Source organism: Gorilla gorilla, chromosome 1, assembly GCF_029281585.2.
Source record: "Gorilla gorilla gorilla isolate KB3781 chromosome 1, NHGRI_mGorGor1-v2.1_pri, whole genome shotgun sequence".
Classification (NCBI taxonomy): Eukaryota; Metazoa; Chordata; class Mammalia; order Primates; family Hominidae; genus Gorilla; species Gorilla gorilla.
Window position 1 is genome coordinate 31,908,534 of NC_073224.2, and position 15,634 is coordinate 31,924,167.

General features: G+C 40.1%; 1 protein-coding gene across 4 annotated transcripts in view; it reads left to right on the forward strand.

Annotated features, from left to right (window-relative positions):
• Positions 1 to 8,008: 8,008 nt before the first annotated feature.
• TGFB2 (transforming growth factor beta 2) overlaps positions 8,009 to 15,634 on the forward strand; it is a 98,652-nt gene continuing 91,026 nt past the window's right edge. For 2 of the 4 annotated variants that reach the window (XM_055379535.2, XM_063708125.1), the window contains exon 1: positions 8,097 to 9,797. In XM_055379535.2, coding sequence (XP_055235510.1) covers positions 9,452 to 9,797 — 346 coding nt within the window. In that variant the 5' untranslated portion in view covers positions 8,097 to 9,451. Of the gene's footprint in view, positions 9,798 to 15,634 lie in introns of all 4 variants that reach the window. The other 2 variants (XM_004028414.5, XM_004028415.5) reach the window with 2 other exon arrangements.

Below are 15,634 nucleotides of genomic sequence, written 5' to 3' on the forward strand. Positions count from 1 at the left end.
TTCCATTCATTTCTCATCTATGTAATTCTGAGTGTTCCTTTTCTAGACAGAATTCCCCCCAACAATTTAAAGTCTAACAGGTGGTAGGTGCTATTGAGGCCCAGCAATTCTACTTCTGGAAACCTTCCTCAGGAAAAGATTCTGATGACAGAAAATGCTGTGTGAACAGTATTATATAGAATTGTTTTTAATAGCAAGAAATTTTTTAAAACTTACAAGTTCAGTGATATGAGGACATTTACATAAACTATCGAACCACCAATCTTCTGTCAATTCCTTTTAAAATGATGGTTGTGAAGACTGATGAAAACACAGTGTCAATGATATGTTAACTGAAAAAGTAAGATTAAAAACATTATGGATAGTATAAGTTTCTTAAATGCCAACAATGCATGAGGTGAATAGAATAAGACTTTTTTTTAAAGAATGTAATTTTTGACAGTCTGAAAAGACAGGCCTTATATTTATATTGAGAAAAATGATCCTGACATTTAATGAGACACTAAAACAGTTTTTATTTTTTGCTTACTTATTCTGTTCTAGAATCCAAACTCTACATACTGTTTAATAGAGCACTATTGATATTAGCTGTATTAGATGACTGTATGAAGAGTCCTATTTGCTAGAATCCTACTTTATCTTTTAAGTTTTGCTAATTACCCTGCAATGAATGTTGAACATAAAAAATTTGACTCCCTTTCCATGTGTCCACTGTTTCCGTGTGCCTCTTGATTAATAAAACTTTATTTTTAAGTGAGAACCTCTGTTTTCTTGATTTTTAAAAAAGTCATTGCTATTTTGTTTTTAACCATCCTATTTTGCATAGTTCTGTCACTTATTCAAGTAAAAGTTGGAACAGAACATGTAATAATAATAGCAAACATTTAAACAATATTGATTTTATGCCAGACAATATTTAAGGGTTTCATAATGCTCCTTAATTCATACCCTCTTCCTTATAACCCTGTTAGGTAGATGTTGTTATTGTCCCCATTATACAGATGAGGAAACAAGCAGTAAGTTTCAGTAACCTGCCCAAGGCCACACAGATAGTATAGTCCAATCCAGGTTCGAATTACAGAGCTGCTATACACAATAGTGATTGCTCACATTGTAGATATTAATGTCTTATAGAAAATGAGATTCTAGAAATTGAACTCTTCTCTGGAAAGAAAAATGGGCATTCAGTATTTTGGTCTCATTTAACCATGACGTAAACCTATGGCCAATGGAAGGTAGTAGTAGATGCCATGCTCTTTCGGGTCCTCACTTCCAAGGTGACAAAAGGAACAATGATCATGCCAAAAAGGGTGGAAGCCACATGTGTGCCCAAGGACAGGGCTATTAAGAATTTCTTTATTCAAAACACAGTAGAGGCTGCAGCAAGTGTCTTCAATGCGTATGTGCTTCCCGAGCTGTATGTGAAGCTACGTTATTGTGTGAGTTGTGCCATTCACAGCAGGAAGCCTGCAAGAACTGAACATCTCCACTTCTGTTTAGACCTGCAGATGCTGGCACCAAAGCTCATGTAAGGAGCTGAGTCTTTAAGGACTGAAGCAAAACTATCCTCTGGAGAAAAGTAAAATGGATATTGTACTTAAAAAAAATTAGTAGATGCCATTAATCAGAAGGTGAAAATTTTCCTGGCTGTGTCAATTTCGAGTTAACATATCACCCCAGGCTGTTGCTGTCAGTTTATTCTGTAACTTGCTACTGGATAATTCATTATAGGTCTTGCCTGAGCATGTCTGATAATTAAAACTTTATATTTGAATTATCTGGATGCTGCAGAAATGGAACTACTCTACTGAAGTGGTATCCAATAATTTACTATATACAGCTATTGGTTTTTTATTCCTAAGATACAATATATTGGCTATTTGCTGCTGTGTTACTTAATGACATTAGATGACTCATAAATGTAAGTGGTTGACATTTTTGCTATTAAGAATTTAGATATTCAAATTATGCTTTATAAATGAGGATTAGATTTTTAGCATGTTATTGCCTAGGAGATAACAGGTAACTAAAACTTTATAATTAAGGATATCCCATTGCTGTTGATCTAGCATCTTTTCTAAAAATGCATGTTTTACAATATTTATGTGAAACTAATTTTTATTTGATGTGCAGTAACAACAAATCAATGCAAAATTATACATTAATGAATTTAACAGTATGAAGTTGTAAGACATACCACAGCTTTCCTCTAGGTGGCATGATTTCAGCTATCATTGAGTCAACTGATAAAAATCCTTTTTCCCTACAAGCACACGAGTATGTAGTTTCTGAACAATCAGTATAAGTGTGACATTGATTAGATTTAATTGTTACAACTGGTTAAATAACCAGATTGACCATTGTTTAATGATCTTAAGTAACTTAAAATTATAAGACAAAGTCCTCTTAAAGAAACAAATACAAAAAACTTGTTACCTCCAACAACCCAGCAGCCAAAATTATTTGTCTCTTCAGGTCACAATGACACACCCATTTCTGGATTTATTTCTTTGGCGTATATTTATTTCTTATGGTAGATAGCGCTATTTGCTTGGAACAGTAATGATACTGCCTTTTTACTTAAAAGGACTCATATAGATGTAACAAATCTAAAGAGAAACCACAAATGGTAGGATTCTTGATCACAAAAATTTTCACGTTAACAGGAAACGGCCTCTTCAATTATGTGAAAGTAACTTTCCTGGTGTCCCTGGTTTTATGAAGCAGTTACTGTGTGCTAAACAAGAAGGATCAACATGTGAAAAGTCATTATTATGTGACCTGCAAGCATCAAACAACAAACAGAAACACTGTTCTTTTTTTTTCTGTACTGGCACTAAAATGGGAAGGGGGGCCAAACTTGTTTTTACCTTTGGGATTCTTTTTCTGTTGTTGATTTTCAAAAATTTAAAAATGAATTTCTCTGGCTATACAAAGAATACATAAAATGCTTGTTAATCCCATTATTGTTGTATTTATCTTCTCCTACCTTTCTTTGTGGGAGACTGCTTTCATGGAGCTCAAAAGAACTTGACCAAGCACCTCTTGGGGGTTCATTTTTGTGGCAGTGCAGGTTCATATTAATGCTAAAATTGTGCAAGTAGCATTTTCAAAATGTATCTCTGATGGTGATTTTTAGAATATGCTGCATAGGCAAAGGAAAAAAAAGGTCTTGGAAGTATGCAAAATATAATATCACCATTGTAACCGAAAAAAGGTGAAAGACTAACAGATGTATTCTTACAGATTTAAAGTGGCTTCATTTTAAATAAGGTAATTATCTGGGACAGTCCTGATTTACCCCTGTTGTCTTAGTGTATCAATGAGTGGCATCCTCTTTACTGCCAAAAATGTTTGGATTTGTGTGACAAAAGATGTAGCTACCCTAGTTATGAGAACTTTGTTTTCTACTAAGATTTAAAATAATCATCAGTGAGAGTTTGTGGTCTGTAGTCTCCAGTTTTATAAATTATAACCATCTATATAGCTGTGCTTTTCAAAATACTTACATACTTAGGCTTTTAAAAATACTTATTTACTAATTTTTCCCTCTATTATAAACTACACTGAGGTTTTCTTTTTTTATGCAATACTATTGACCCTTGGTTTTTATTTATTTATTTATTTTTTAATTGCAGGCTAATCAAGGCAGCAGAACGGCAAAGTTGTTTGAAATGTAGGTTGGTAATTTTGGCAGTGGAAATTTAGAAATTTGGAATTTTACCCAATCTATGAAGCCCACTGAGATGACGACAGACACATAAATTCATTTAAAGACCATGTATCTTTAAAAAAAAAAAACTTTTGTTATATTATACTCATTTTAATTATGAGAACACAGTCATATTTTTCTCCATCACTCACCTTCTCTTTTTCTTTCTCATCTTTTGTGTTTATTTTTAGTTGGCCAAAACACTCTCTCCATTTCTCCCCAGCAACCTCATTCTGGTTTCTTGCTTTGTGAAGTCTATCTGTGAACTTCTGTGGTGACAGAGTAAATGAAGTAGGAGTAGAGATTCCGTAAAGGTGAGTGTCAAGTACTGCCCTAAAAAATAAGGAAAATTCTGCTGCTGGTTTCTTTTTGTCAACATTAGGATTTTGTTAAGCACTTATCCATAGCGTTATGCTGTGTCCCAACTATTACCATATGTTCATTTATTTATATCAGTTACTAAATGCTATCTTAGTGGGTGAATTTCACCAGGGGCAAGAAACCAGAGGCTGCAGCTACAGGGATGACATAGCACAGGCCACTGTGAGACTGCCTCCCAAAGAAAGACTTTCCTGGAGAGCTAAAATTGTAGAGTTATGAGTGGCCCAAAAGCCACAAGCAGTAATCAATCAACTAATCATAATTGCAAAGGGTGAGATAATGTTCCCACAGTGAATCATTAGTGTGATGAGTTTATCTCTTTAAAGCCTCACAACCTGCTGATATGCTGTGGTTTTTCTTGGTCCTATCTCTTTATCTTTTACCACCTCTGATCTTTTTAAACCCACCCTGTTTCCATTTTCCTCCCTGCCCATTGTTTCCTCATTTTTCCTTAACACTTCTTCCTTAGATTAACCTTTAAATACAAATGGAAATAATAATCGGATTATTTTTTGTAAGGAAACCACCTTTCTATTTCATTATTCATAACTAGAATAATGAAATAAAGCTGTTTATAGAAATGCATCTAGAACATGAGACAAAATTGATATAGACCAAACATTGTTCTTGAATAGTGGTATCAAATATAAAATTATAAATAAAATCTTAAAAGACTTTTGGTGTATTTTCATATTAAAGGGTTATTTTGCATTTATCAAGTATCACTATTTGGGGGAAAATGTAATCAATTACCGTCATTCCATGTATTTCTTTTTTTCACCTCCTGATTTTTCATGCTTGAAACCATTCTGGAAAGCTTCCAGAATTGTTACAAATGAAGTTATGCTTTGGTCAATGTTAGTAAGGACCTATGATCCATAGGCGTAAAACTCCAGGACAGGGATGAGTAGTTTTGTTTTCTTCAGCCTCTTGTAGAAATCCCACATTACTTAAGTGAATAGACCCATTGATGAGTGGAGAATGGCTAAGAGTGGAAACAGCTCCACTCTCTACCTCTGTAATTTCAAAACAAAAGATTCCATTTGAGGGCTTTAATAAGAGACTTTAATCGTGAATGCTTAACTGAACTTTGATAGTCATTTAGCATTTTATTCACCAAAAGTGTATTTTCTTGTCCTTCCCTCCTATAATTACTGGGGGCAAAATACGATAATATTTAAAATGTGCCTACAGAAACTACTAGGAGGCAGAACTAGAAGCAAATTCTTCTTGGGTTCTTTCCTGGCTTTTCAGAGAGAGTGAGAGAGGAGAGAGAGAGAAGGCCAGATATTTTTATTATAAATTCCTTGACAGAAATAAAGACATGATAGGATAAGAAACTCACAGAGTCAGTGAGTAACTTGTTCAGGATCACAAAGCCAGAAAGTGACAGAAATCTGAACCCAAGAAACCATGACTGGAGCCTGTCCTTTAAACCACTGTGCTCTCCTGCCTCCTTGAAGTAATCAAGATGGGTGTATATCATTTAAATACCCTTTTACCATGAAGACTGTAGAGACCCCGGCACATAAGACCTCCATTAAATATAGAGATGAAAAGGCATTATAAGAGTCATTTAATAGAAGAAAGGATTCATTTACGGTTTCCAGGGAGACAGCTCTAGCAATCTTGCCTGTTAGGTCTTCAAAGAACTGATCATTTGAGAGGTGGAAAGGGGCTCCTCCTCTCCTGCTATACTCACTTACTGCACTTACCCATTCCAGAAGCTTTTACCAATACCTCCCGTCTTACCCTCCTGGGCTTTGGGGAAATTAAAGTAGCCTCTTATGAATAAGTCAGGGGTCTCAGGTCTAAGGAGTTGTTAAGTGAGCAATAGGTACTCAGTAAACTAAGTATTACAAACAAAAGTGTATATGTCTATGTCAGGAAGAGGGGTGGCCATCAGAATTTATGGCTTGCGCTGTTTTCCTAGAAGTGATGTAAATGAACTTTTGCTACTCTATCCACACTCTAATCTGAATCTACTTAAGGTGCATCAGTGTCTGTACCAAGAAGGTTGTCTGTAAACATGAAAGATGCTCACTGGCTTGTGGAAGCTGAACCTGTATCCTCAGCAAAATATGGTGATAGCTAATTCAGGTAACCAGCCATATTCCACAGCAGCATCTTCACTCAGTAGCTCTGGTTTGGAGCTCCTGCTCTGTGTCTATAATGGCCACAGGTGTAAGACTATTCACTTTTTGTCCAATCTGTAGAGCTAGCCTACTGCAGTTCTCAAACTGAACTCAGAGGGAGGACCTAACTGGATGAAACTACTAGTCTGACAGTAGCGCCTCTTGATTATCTTTTTCTTGGGCTACTGGGATGGTAGCTTTGCTTCAACTCAAAACTGGTATCAAGGAAAGGAACCTGCTGGTGCTGATTTATACATAATTTTTAGAATTATTCAGAAGTGGGTTGGAACAATTATTTTATTCCAGAGTTTTTCAATGTGTGATAATGGAAAAAATTCTGTATTCAAGGGAGTTTGGAAAATGCTGGGTTAAAAGAGTGAAAAGGTTTTCTCTTCTACAGAAGTTTCAGAGCCTTTAACATGATAATGTTCCAGAATGAGGAATCTAAGAGGACAGGAGAGTACCCAGTATCTCCCAAACTTGTTTGACTCTAGAATTCCTGTTTGTCAGAACATATTCTGGGACCATTGTTTCTCAGAAGTACATAGTAGGTAAGAATATAGTGGATCCTGACTGCAAAAATCCAGCTCTACCACTTCCTGTGGTCTCGAACAAAGTACTTAACTTCTTTGTACCTCAGTCTCCTCATCTGCCAAATATGGATAAGACGACCCACTTTATAGGTTCATAGTGAAGATTAAATGACCATACACAACACACATCAAATTACTAAGTGTAGTATATGTTAGCTATTATTATTTTATTTATTCAGTGCTCTGCTAATAACCTAGGCCCCATACACAACTAAAGTATAAATTCCAAAAGTGATAGAAAGTTCTTCGTGACTTTTCTGAACTAAGGAACATCTGAAGTGGAGAACAGTATAGAGATCTTGGGTTTGGGAGTACATTCAACAGAGTTTCCAGTTTAAATCATCTGTCTGGTCAGTATGGCTGCAGAGTCATGCCGAAATGAAAATGTTGACTTTGAGTAACTAAAGGTAAAATAAAAGAAAAAGGGAAAGTGGAACAGTGGTAAGAGTTATTCTTGTATTCATCTAATTTAGACTTAGTTGAAATTGAAAATGTCAAGTTGTGAGTAGTGTAGAACACTAGACATCAAACACTTAAAATTCCAGCTTCCTGGATTAATGCTATGGAAAGAATGAAGTTGGTTGATAATGTTTAGCCTAGCAAGAAGGTGAAGAAGAAAGCCATACAAGAAGTGGCTTAGGCAGCAAATTATAAAGGGGACCATTCATTCAAATCAGTAAAACAAACAAGTATACCTTATTCTTTAGGTAAAATTGATGGATCTCTGTTTTCCAGCAGTTCACAAACAGAGGGGTATATTGTAAACAACAAACCAACAAAATAAATTCTGGGATGGCAACCTGTTAAGGTATCCCAGAAAATAAGAGGTAGGACATGAATTTAAAAGATTGGAAGGTATGTCTTCAGTACTGGCCTGGCCCTGAGTAGACTAGTGCTCCCTCCCATAGGGGTGTGTGTGCACACATAATACAAGAGGAAAGCCTTCCCTTCTAGAGCAAGTGATTCAGTTTGGGAGGCTGTGACTGAGCTACACTAAGTAAAAACGGGAGACTTCATTGTCCTTCAACAGACCTGTCCAAAATGACTAGAAAGTAAATACCGTAAATCACTGTTGTCAGGGAGCACATTCCACCTCCTTCCTCCCTTCCCCACAGAGGTCCTCATTTCCACACCCCCTCAACGGTTCGGGGAGAGCTCGTGGTCTAAGTAACGAGAGGACTTCTGACTGTAATCCTAGCACGTCACTTTGTTGAAGGCAGACACGTGGTTCAGAGAGAACTTATAAATCTCTCCTCCCCGGCAAGATCGTGATGTTATCTGCTGGCAGCAGAAGGTTCGCTCCGAGCGGAGCTCCAGAAGCTCCTGACAAGAGAGAGAGAGATTGAGATAGAGATAGAAAGGGAAAGAGAGAAAGAGCAGAGCGAGAGCGCAAGTGAAAGAGGCAGGGGAGGGGGATGGAGAATATTAGCCTAACGGTCTAGGGAGTCATCCAAGGAACAAACTGAGGGGCTGCCCGGCTGCAGACAGGAGGAGACAGAGAGGGTCTATTTTAGGGTGGCAAGTGCCTACCTACCCTAAGCGAGCAATTCCACGTTGGGGAGAAGCCAGCAGAGGTTGGGAAAGGGTGGGAGTCCAAGGGAGCCCCTGCGCAACCCCGTCAGGAATAAAACTCCCCAGCCAGGGTGTCGCAAGGGCTGCCGTTGTGATCCGCAGGGGGTGAACGCAACCGCGACTGCTGATCGTCTGTGGCTCGGTTGGCGTTTGGAGCAAGAGAAGGAGGAGCAGGAGAAGGAGGGAGCTGGAGGCTGGAAGCGTTTGCAAGCGGCGGCGGCAGCAACGTGGAGTAACCAAGCGGGTCAGCGCGCGCCCGCCAGGGTGTAGGCCACGGCGCGCAGCTCCCAGAGCAGGATCCGCGCCGCCTCAGCAGCCTCTGCGGCCCCTGCGGCACCCGACCGAGTCCCGAGCGCCCTGCGAAGCGCACCCTCCTCCCCGCGGCGCGCTGGGCTCGCCCCCAGCGCGCGCACACGCACACACACACACACACACACACGCACGCACACACGTGTGCGCTTCTCTGCTCCGGAGCTGCTGCTGCTCCTGCTCTCAGCGCCGCAGTGGAAGGCAGGACCGAACCGCTCCTTCTTTAAATATATAAATTTCAGCCCAGGTCAGCCTCGGCGGCCCCCCTCACCGCGCTCCCGGCGCCCCTCCTGTCAGTTCGCCAGCTGCCAGCCCCGGGACCTTTTCATCTCTTCCCTTTTGGCCGGAGGAGCCGAGTTCAGATCCGCCACTCCGCACCCGAGACTGACACACTGAACTCCATTTCCTCCTCTTAAATTTATTTCTACTTAATAGCCACTCGTCTCTTTTTTTCCCCATCTCATTGCTCCAAGAATTTTTTTTTTCTTACTCTTCAAAGTCAGGGTTCCCTCTGCCCGTCCCGTATTAATATTTCCACTTTTGGAACTACTGGCCTTTTCTTTTTAAAGGAATTCAAGCAGGATACGTTTTTCTGTTGGGCATTGACTAGATTGTTTGCAAAAGTTTCGCATCAAAAACAAACAACAACAAAAAAAACCAAACAACTCTCCTTGATCTATACTTTGAGAATTGTTTTCTTTTTTTTATTCTGACTTTTAAAAACAACTTTTTTTCCACTTTTTTAAAAAATGCACTACTGTGTGCTGAGCGCTTTTCTGATCCTGCATCTGGTCACGGTCGCGCTCAGCCTGTCTACCTGCAGCACACTCGATATGGACCAGTTCATGCGCAAGAGGATCGAGGCGATCCGCGGGCAGATCCTGAGCAAGCTGAAGCTCACCAGTCCCCCAGAAGACTATCCTGAGCCCGAGGAAGTCCCCCCGGAGGTGATTTCCATCTACAACAGCACCAGGGACTTGCTCCAGGAGAAGGCGAGCCGGAGGGCGGCCGCCTGCGAGCGCGAGAGGAGCGACGAAGAGTACTACGCCAAGGAGGTTTACAAAATAGACATGCCGCCCTTCTTCCCCTCCGAAAGTAAGTACTTATTTTGACTTCCATCCCCTGAGGTTTAGCTCTGCCCGGAGCTCTCAAAACCGCAGCAGCTCCCGGGATCGCCCTTCCCTCTCGCGGTTCCCGTTCGCTCTTTTCCCGTTCTCCTGTCCTTCACCCCATCCACCTCCTTTTCAGTTGTATGCCTGAGGCCATCAGGCTTTAAAATGTTTAATTTCTACTTTATTTTCTCCATCTTTCCCTTCCCCCTAACAATTCGGTGCTTTAAAAGGCGTTATTCTCTTTTTCTCTTCCCTGAAGTTCTTTAGTCGGCCACCAGCTAGGAGTCAGTCCCACTCTGTCAAACTAGAGGTGCTCCCAGGGGCAGAGTTAAACTGAGGAATCTTGGTAGGTTTGTTTTCTTTGCTCCGATTGGCGTGGAGCGCGCCAAACTGGTGCACGAAGGGTTAAAAAAAAAAGTGTCTCAAAACTAGCCTCTCCGGAAGGCGCCCCCTTTCCGTGCTGACCTATCAGCTGGTTCCCCAAGCCTTCTCTATTGTCTCTAACTACCCTAAAAATGTCAGCATCGCCGAGACAAAACCCGGTTTGGAGACCCCTCGAGAAACCTACCTGGCCCTCAGTCCTTGATATATCGTTTGCTATCACTAGGTGTTTCATTACCCAAAGGCAAAATCCTATAACCACGTTCCCTTTTCACTTAACCTGGAGTGTAGAAAGGACAACTCCGTTTCTGACTGTGTTTTAAAAGGTTTTGTTCACGTTATTTTTCAGAATACACTCAAACCTGCCTTCTTCACATCTCCAGTGTAGCAGATCATTTTTCTTACGGGTCTGTTATCCTGCTCCTGCCTTTTCGTAGGCTTCCTGCAGTTACTTCAATGCATTCCTAAAACTCAGAGTAGACGACAGCCGTATTTTTTTTTTTTTTTTTACTGGCTTCTCTGAGAACAGTGTCCTCAAAACCAGCTGGCATACAGTAGCAATAGGAGTGAAATGATTTATTGCAGAGGAAGGGAACAGACAGTGTAGAATGATTTCAGAGTTCTTAAAAAAAGAAAAAAAAAGAAAGAAAGAAAAGGGGCAGCAGCATCCACTTGATACCTGAGAGGGTTAAATACCAGGAAGAAGAAAAAGAAAAGTGGGGGCGGGGTGGGGGGAACCTCTTCAACATTTGTGTATTCCAAATCCCAAGTCATAAACTTTTCATTGGTTGCTCATTTCTCTCCTCCCCTTTCCATGCCCTATATACTTGCTGGCTGCCTTTGCAAAGTCTCTGTGTCTTGCCTAAATAGATAATACAGCCATCTTGGTAATTTTCCCTTAAAGGTTCTAATTGCAGGGTGGTGCTTTTCTTTTTTAATATTTATTTTTAGTTTGACAAGTCCTAGCTATGTGACCTGCCATGTCTTGTACTTGATGGTCTCAGAAGTCAGCCCATGTATCTAACCCCAGTCTGCCTAGTGACCTTTATTTTGCTGCAATTTCTCCTGTTCTTGTTCAATAGCAGAACAGATGCAGAGAATTCTGGCAAGCAGGATGATTTTATTATTGTAATTATGGCACTATCCGCAACAGCGGTGATAAATACACTCCACCCCTGGTTATCCCCTTTGGGAAGTAAAGCTTTCTATCTGGGGTGGAGCCAAGGAGATATTAGGAAAGAAAGTTCATTGTAATTAGTCCAAAACCATTGAGACAAACAAGGAGCTCAGTCAGTTTGCTTTCTCTAGCACGTGCATCGGTTCTACTGGTATTTGGGCAGAGCGGAAAGTATGTTATGTAGAACCTGAATAACTCATCTATCAATGTTTATATGCAAAAGGTCTAATAAACTGCCAGCACTTTTATAACACAGAAAGGAGCTCTGATCCCATTTACTGAATAGGTGTGGAGAGAGCAAGTAACCCAAGAGGGCATTAGTTCTTTGTTCTCTAAAGCACACTTCAGTCTGAAGAGCTGAGATGATCCAACCCAGGGTCATGGTCATCAACAAACTGGAAAAATTCCTAGATTATTAGGAGGATTTCAGAGTATGGCATTTAACATCAATGTGTGGATTCTCCTTTCCATTTCACCCCAGCCACCAAATAAATGAAAACCTCAGATACGTCCAAGATAAATAAAATATACTGCCAGTTTTCATACAAAGAATACAGGCTTTAAAAAGTCTGTATTCTGTATGGAAGTTTAGGAGCAGAAAGCCATATTAATAGCAGGTTCGATACTACTGTGCAAGGACTGGATAATTTTATAGAAAATAGGTTAACTGATTTTCCAGCACTTTCTAGTTACACTGGAATATAGCAAACCCTTCCAAAAAAAAGGAAAAAAAGAAAAAAACCATATTTTTAAAAAGCAAATTGAAAGTACAGCATTGGCTTATATACCAGCTTTCCCTCTTTAGGACTTTTCTGCCTAACTTTTAACTCAGCTGTCATTGAAGTGGCTATGGGGAGGGAGTGTGCCTGTCATTCCTTGCAGTGAATCTGGCGAGGGTCATAAACCCCAGAGATGAAGCCATGGGAAAGATCACTGGCTCATTTTTTACCACCAACTTATTAGCGTTCAGGGAGTGACTTCAGCTCAAGTATTACAAATATGCTCTAATTATACTCAATGAGCTATATATCATTACAGATTGCTGATAGCCCTTTGTGGGACATTTTATAAAGTTCAGACTACATATTTTTAGCAATGTGGAGATGTAAAAGTAAAAATATAAGAGATATTGTATATGCCCTCAGGCATATTTTGTCTTAAATATTATCCTTGGCCAAGTATACTATATAAATACAGTAAATATGAATAGAACTGGCCAGGTGCCAATCTCCTAGGATGAATTTTAGTCAAGAATGTATTTATGGGATATAAATAATACTGTGTCAACATTTAAAGAAGGGGTCTGATTAGTTTTGAATTTATTCATATTGATCTTTTCACGTGCTGTTAGTTTAAGACTCAAAGCGGAGTTATGCTAAGGTTTACCGATAGTTTGCCCACTGGGAATTAGTGGACCTCTAGTAGTTTAACAATCCATTTGAAGTTCGAGGCACATCTATTCGAAAGATGCTGCACAAGGTTTTAGAAACTTAGAAAGGGTGATTCAGTTATACACAGGAAGAATTCAGATAATTGACATGTAAGAATCTGTAGAGAGTCGGACAATCAAAAAGAGGAAGAGACACAACGTTTCATTTTCTTTCTTTTCTCTCACTTTTTCATTGTAACCAATCAGCACATGTTGTGGTTCTAACCCTGGTGATTTTGTACTCCCCCCAACCCCCGCCCCCCTACTCCCACTGGAACGTTTGGCAATGTCCAGAGACACTTTGGGTTGTCATGACTGGAGGTGGAGGGGTGCTACTGGTATTTAGTGGGTCAGCCAGGGATGTTTCTAACCATCCTATAATGCATAGGGCAACCCCCCATTCCCAACATCAAAGAATTATCCTGACCACAATGTCAGTAATGCCTCTGTTGAGGAGCCCTGGTATTTGTTTGGGGTTACTGAATTCTGTTAACAGTACCATTTAGAAAATAATAACAAAAATAAAATATCTTTATGATCAAAGCATATTCAAATGAGAATACTGAATAGGAGGATAGTCAGACAGTTATCTTAATTAAATGGAGTGTGGATTAGACCACTGTATACAGTATGCACTTTATTTTTTGTGGTCTTAAAGCCCCTAAATTAGAGACATCAAAACTTCCCATTTATTTAGCTTAAGTGATGGTGTTGACCTATCCATTACTAGCTTCAGTCAGCAGCAGTGTGATGTTAGAACAGAGAAAAAAGAAGTGAGGAATTATCATGGATTCCCCTTGCAAGGGAAATAAGCAGTTTGTGTTAACAAAGAGTGGAATCTCCAAGCTAGGCAACGGAAGAAAGTAAATAATCATCTTGATTTATTCTACCATTTTGAAGTAGATACACTAAAAATATACAGCCTGAAAAATCACAATGAGATTCCCTTTGTAGTTGTTTCACATGAATGTTAAACATTTAACATGAAGCAATCTCCTTTTCTATTTCCTCCGTAATTTTCCAAGTTAAATTGTGGAATGTAGAATGAATACCAATGACACTATGGTTTTGGGGAATGTGACTTAGCATTCAATTCATGAATATGTCTTTCTATATACAAGTTGCTGTTCTGTTGGCCACTTGCCCAATGAAGGAAAATGTTAGCGATTGCTGGAACGTAGTGGTATTTTTGCTTTATGTAGTAAGTATTTTTACTATTTTATTTTTTAGGATTCTCTGTGTGTGTGTTTGCATGTGGGTGTATGAGATAGAAACAGAAAGAAAAAGAGAGCGTATCAAAGACAGACTTGAACTTCTTGACTTCCAGAATGATTGAGTTATTAATATACAACAGACCAAACTTTAATTCTCCCTTTTTTATTGCATCGTTGCTTGTACTAACTCTAGTGTCTAATTGTGGTTACATTTAAGTTAGGTCACATGCTCCTCCTTCAGGATTTCCTCTTTTTTTTAGTTTTCAAAGACTAGAAAAACCTCTCAAAGAAGTACACTATTTATAACGAAAGCAGTTGGGTCGTCTTTGTTGCCAAGTGAGGCCAGCCAGCTTTATGCCTCTCCTGAGAAGACCCCACCCGATGAAAGAGGGGCTTTGCAGAGGTTGAGGGGCAGGTGGGGACCTCTCCACCTCACAGAAGGAAGGGGCTGGGGGAGCCCACTGTGTCTCCACAGCAACCCCTGTGGTCTACTCGAGGAGTTGCACTTTTTGAATGATTTCTCCCTGGTGAAAAGATGGTGATGTAACCTAGTCGCAGCATCTTTCATATAAAGATATGAAAGAATGACAGATCATTTTTCCTAGAGGAAACTGAGATGTGAAAAAAGGGCTAATGACTCACTGTTGAACCCGCATCGAATCTGGGTTAGAACCAAGGAGGTCACTGACTTGTAGGCCTTCGCCCAGAGATTACAACACACTTTAGGCTGCATATTTAGAAGGTTCGAGAAATTAGAGTTGAGGCTCCTGGCCCTGGGAGAGGTGTGCAGGGTCACCACTGGAGTGGGACTCTGGCCCACTGCCACTCCAGCCCGCCTCCCCCTGCCCCTTGCCCACAGCACCCCCACCCCACCCCGCCCCATTATAGGTTCAGGAGTAAGGTGAGCAGCCGAGCAAGAGACTGCATGGAAGAGCTCTGGAAATAGCCCTTTCCGCTATCTTAATGTAGCATTTCCGGTACTGATGGGCTCCCGGAGAGAGGATTTGGATTTGCCAGATGTGCTTGCTCTATTTAGGCAGCGCTTCTGCTCAAGGGTGGATTCCATTTTGCAGATTCTGCACAGCTTGATGAAATGTGGTTCTGCCCGAGATAAGCAAATGCCCATTGTCATTTTGAAGACATATGTGTGCTTTCATTTTAAAAAATATCCTTTAAACAATGATAGTTTTTAACCTGGGAATTCAACGTTCTCCAGGTATTTTATTTTAGATTTAATAATATGTTAGGGGATTCTTTGATGGGTTTGTTTAGACTGAAAAGTTTGCTTCTGTCATTTGTTTGGAATAAATTTGCATCATGCTACAACCACAAGCTGCTTTTGATGGTTGGCTGTTTTGTTTCTTTTCTAAGCGCTGATATCCAGAAGTGGGTGTTTAAGTGCCCCCCACTCTCACCACTACCTTACTTCCTGAATTGGCTTGGTGGTCTTGACTCTGAATGAAACTACCCCTTGGCCTCTTCCCCACCATCTCTAAATTGCCTTCTTTTCCTTCATTGTGATGGAACGTCTGCATGGATGGATGGTCGAGTGCTCACATACCATGTCCCATTTGATACTCTACTGAGTTTGTGGGAGACAGCACACCCTTTACTTAACC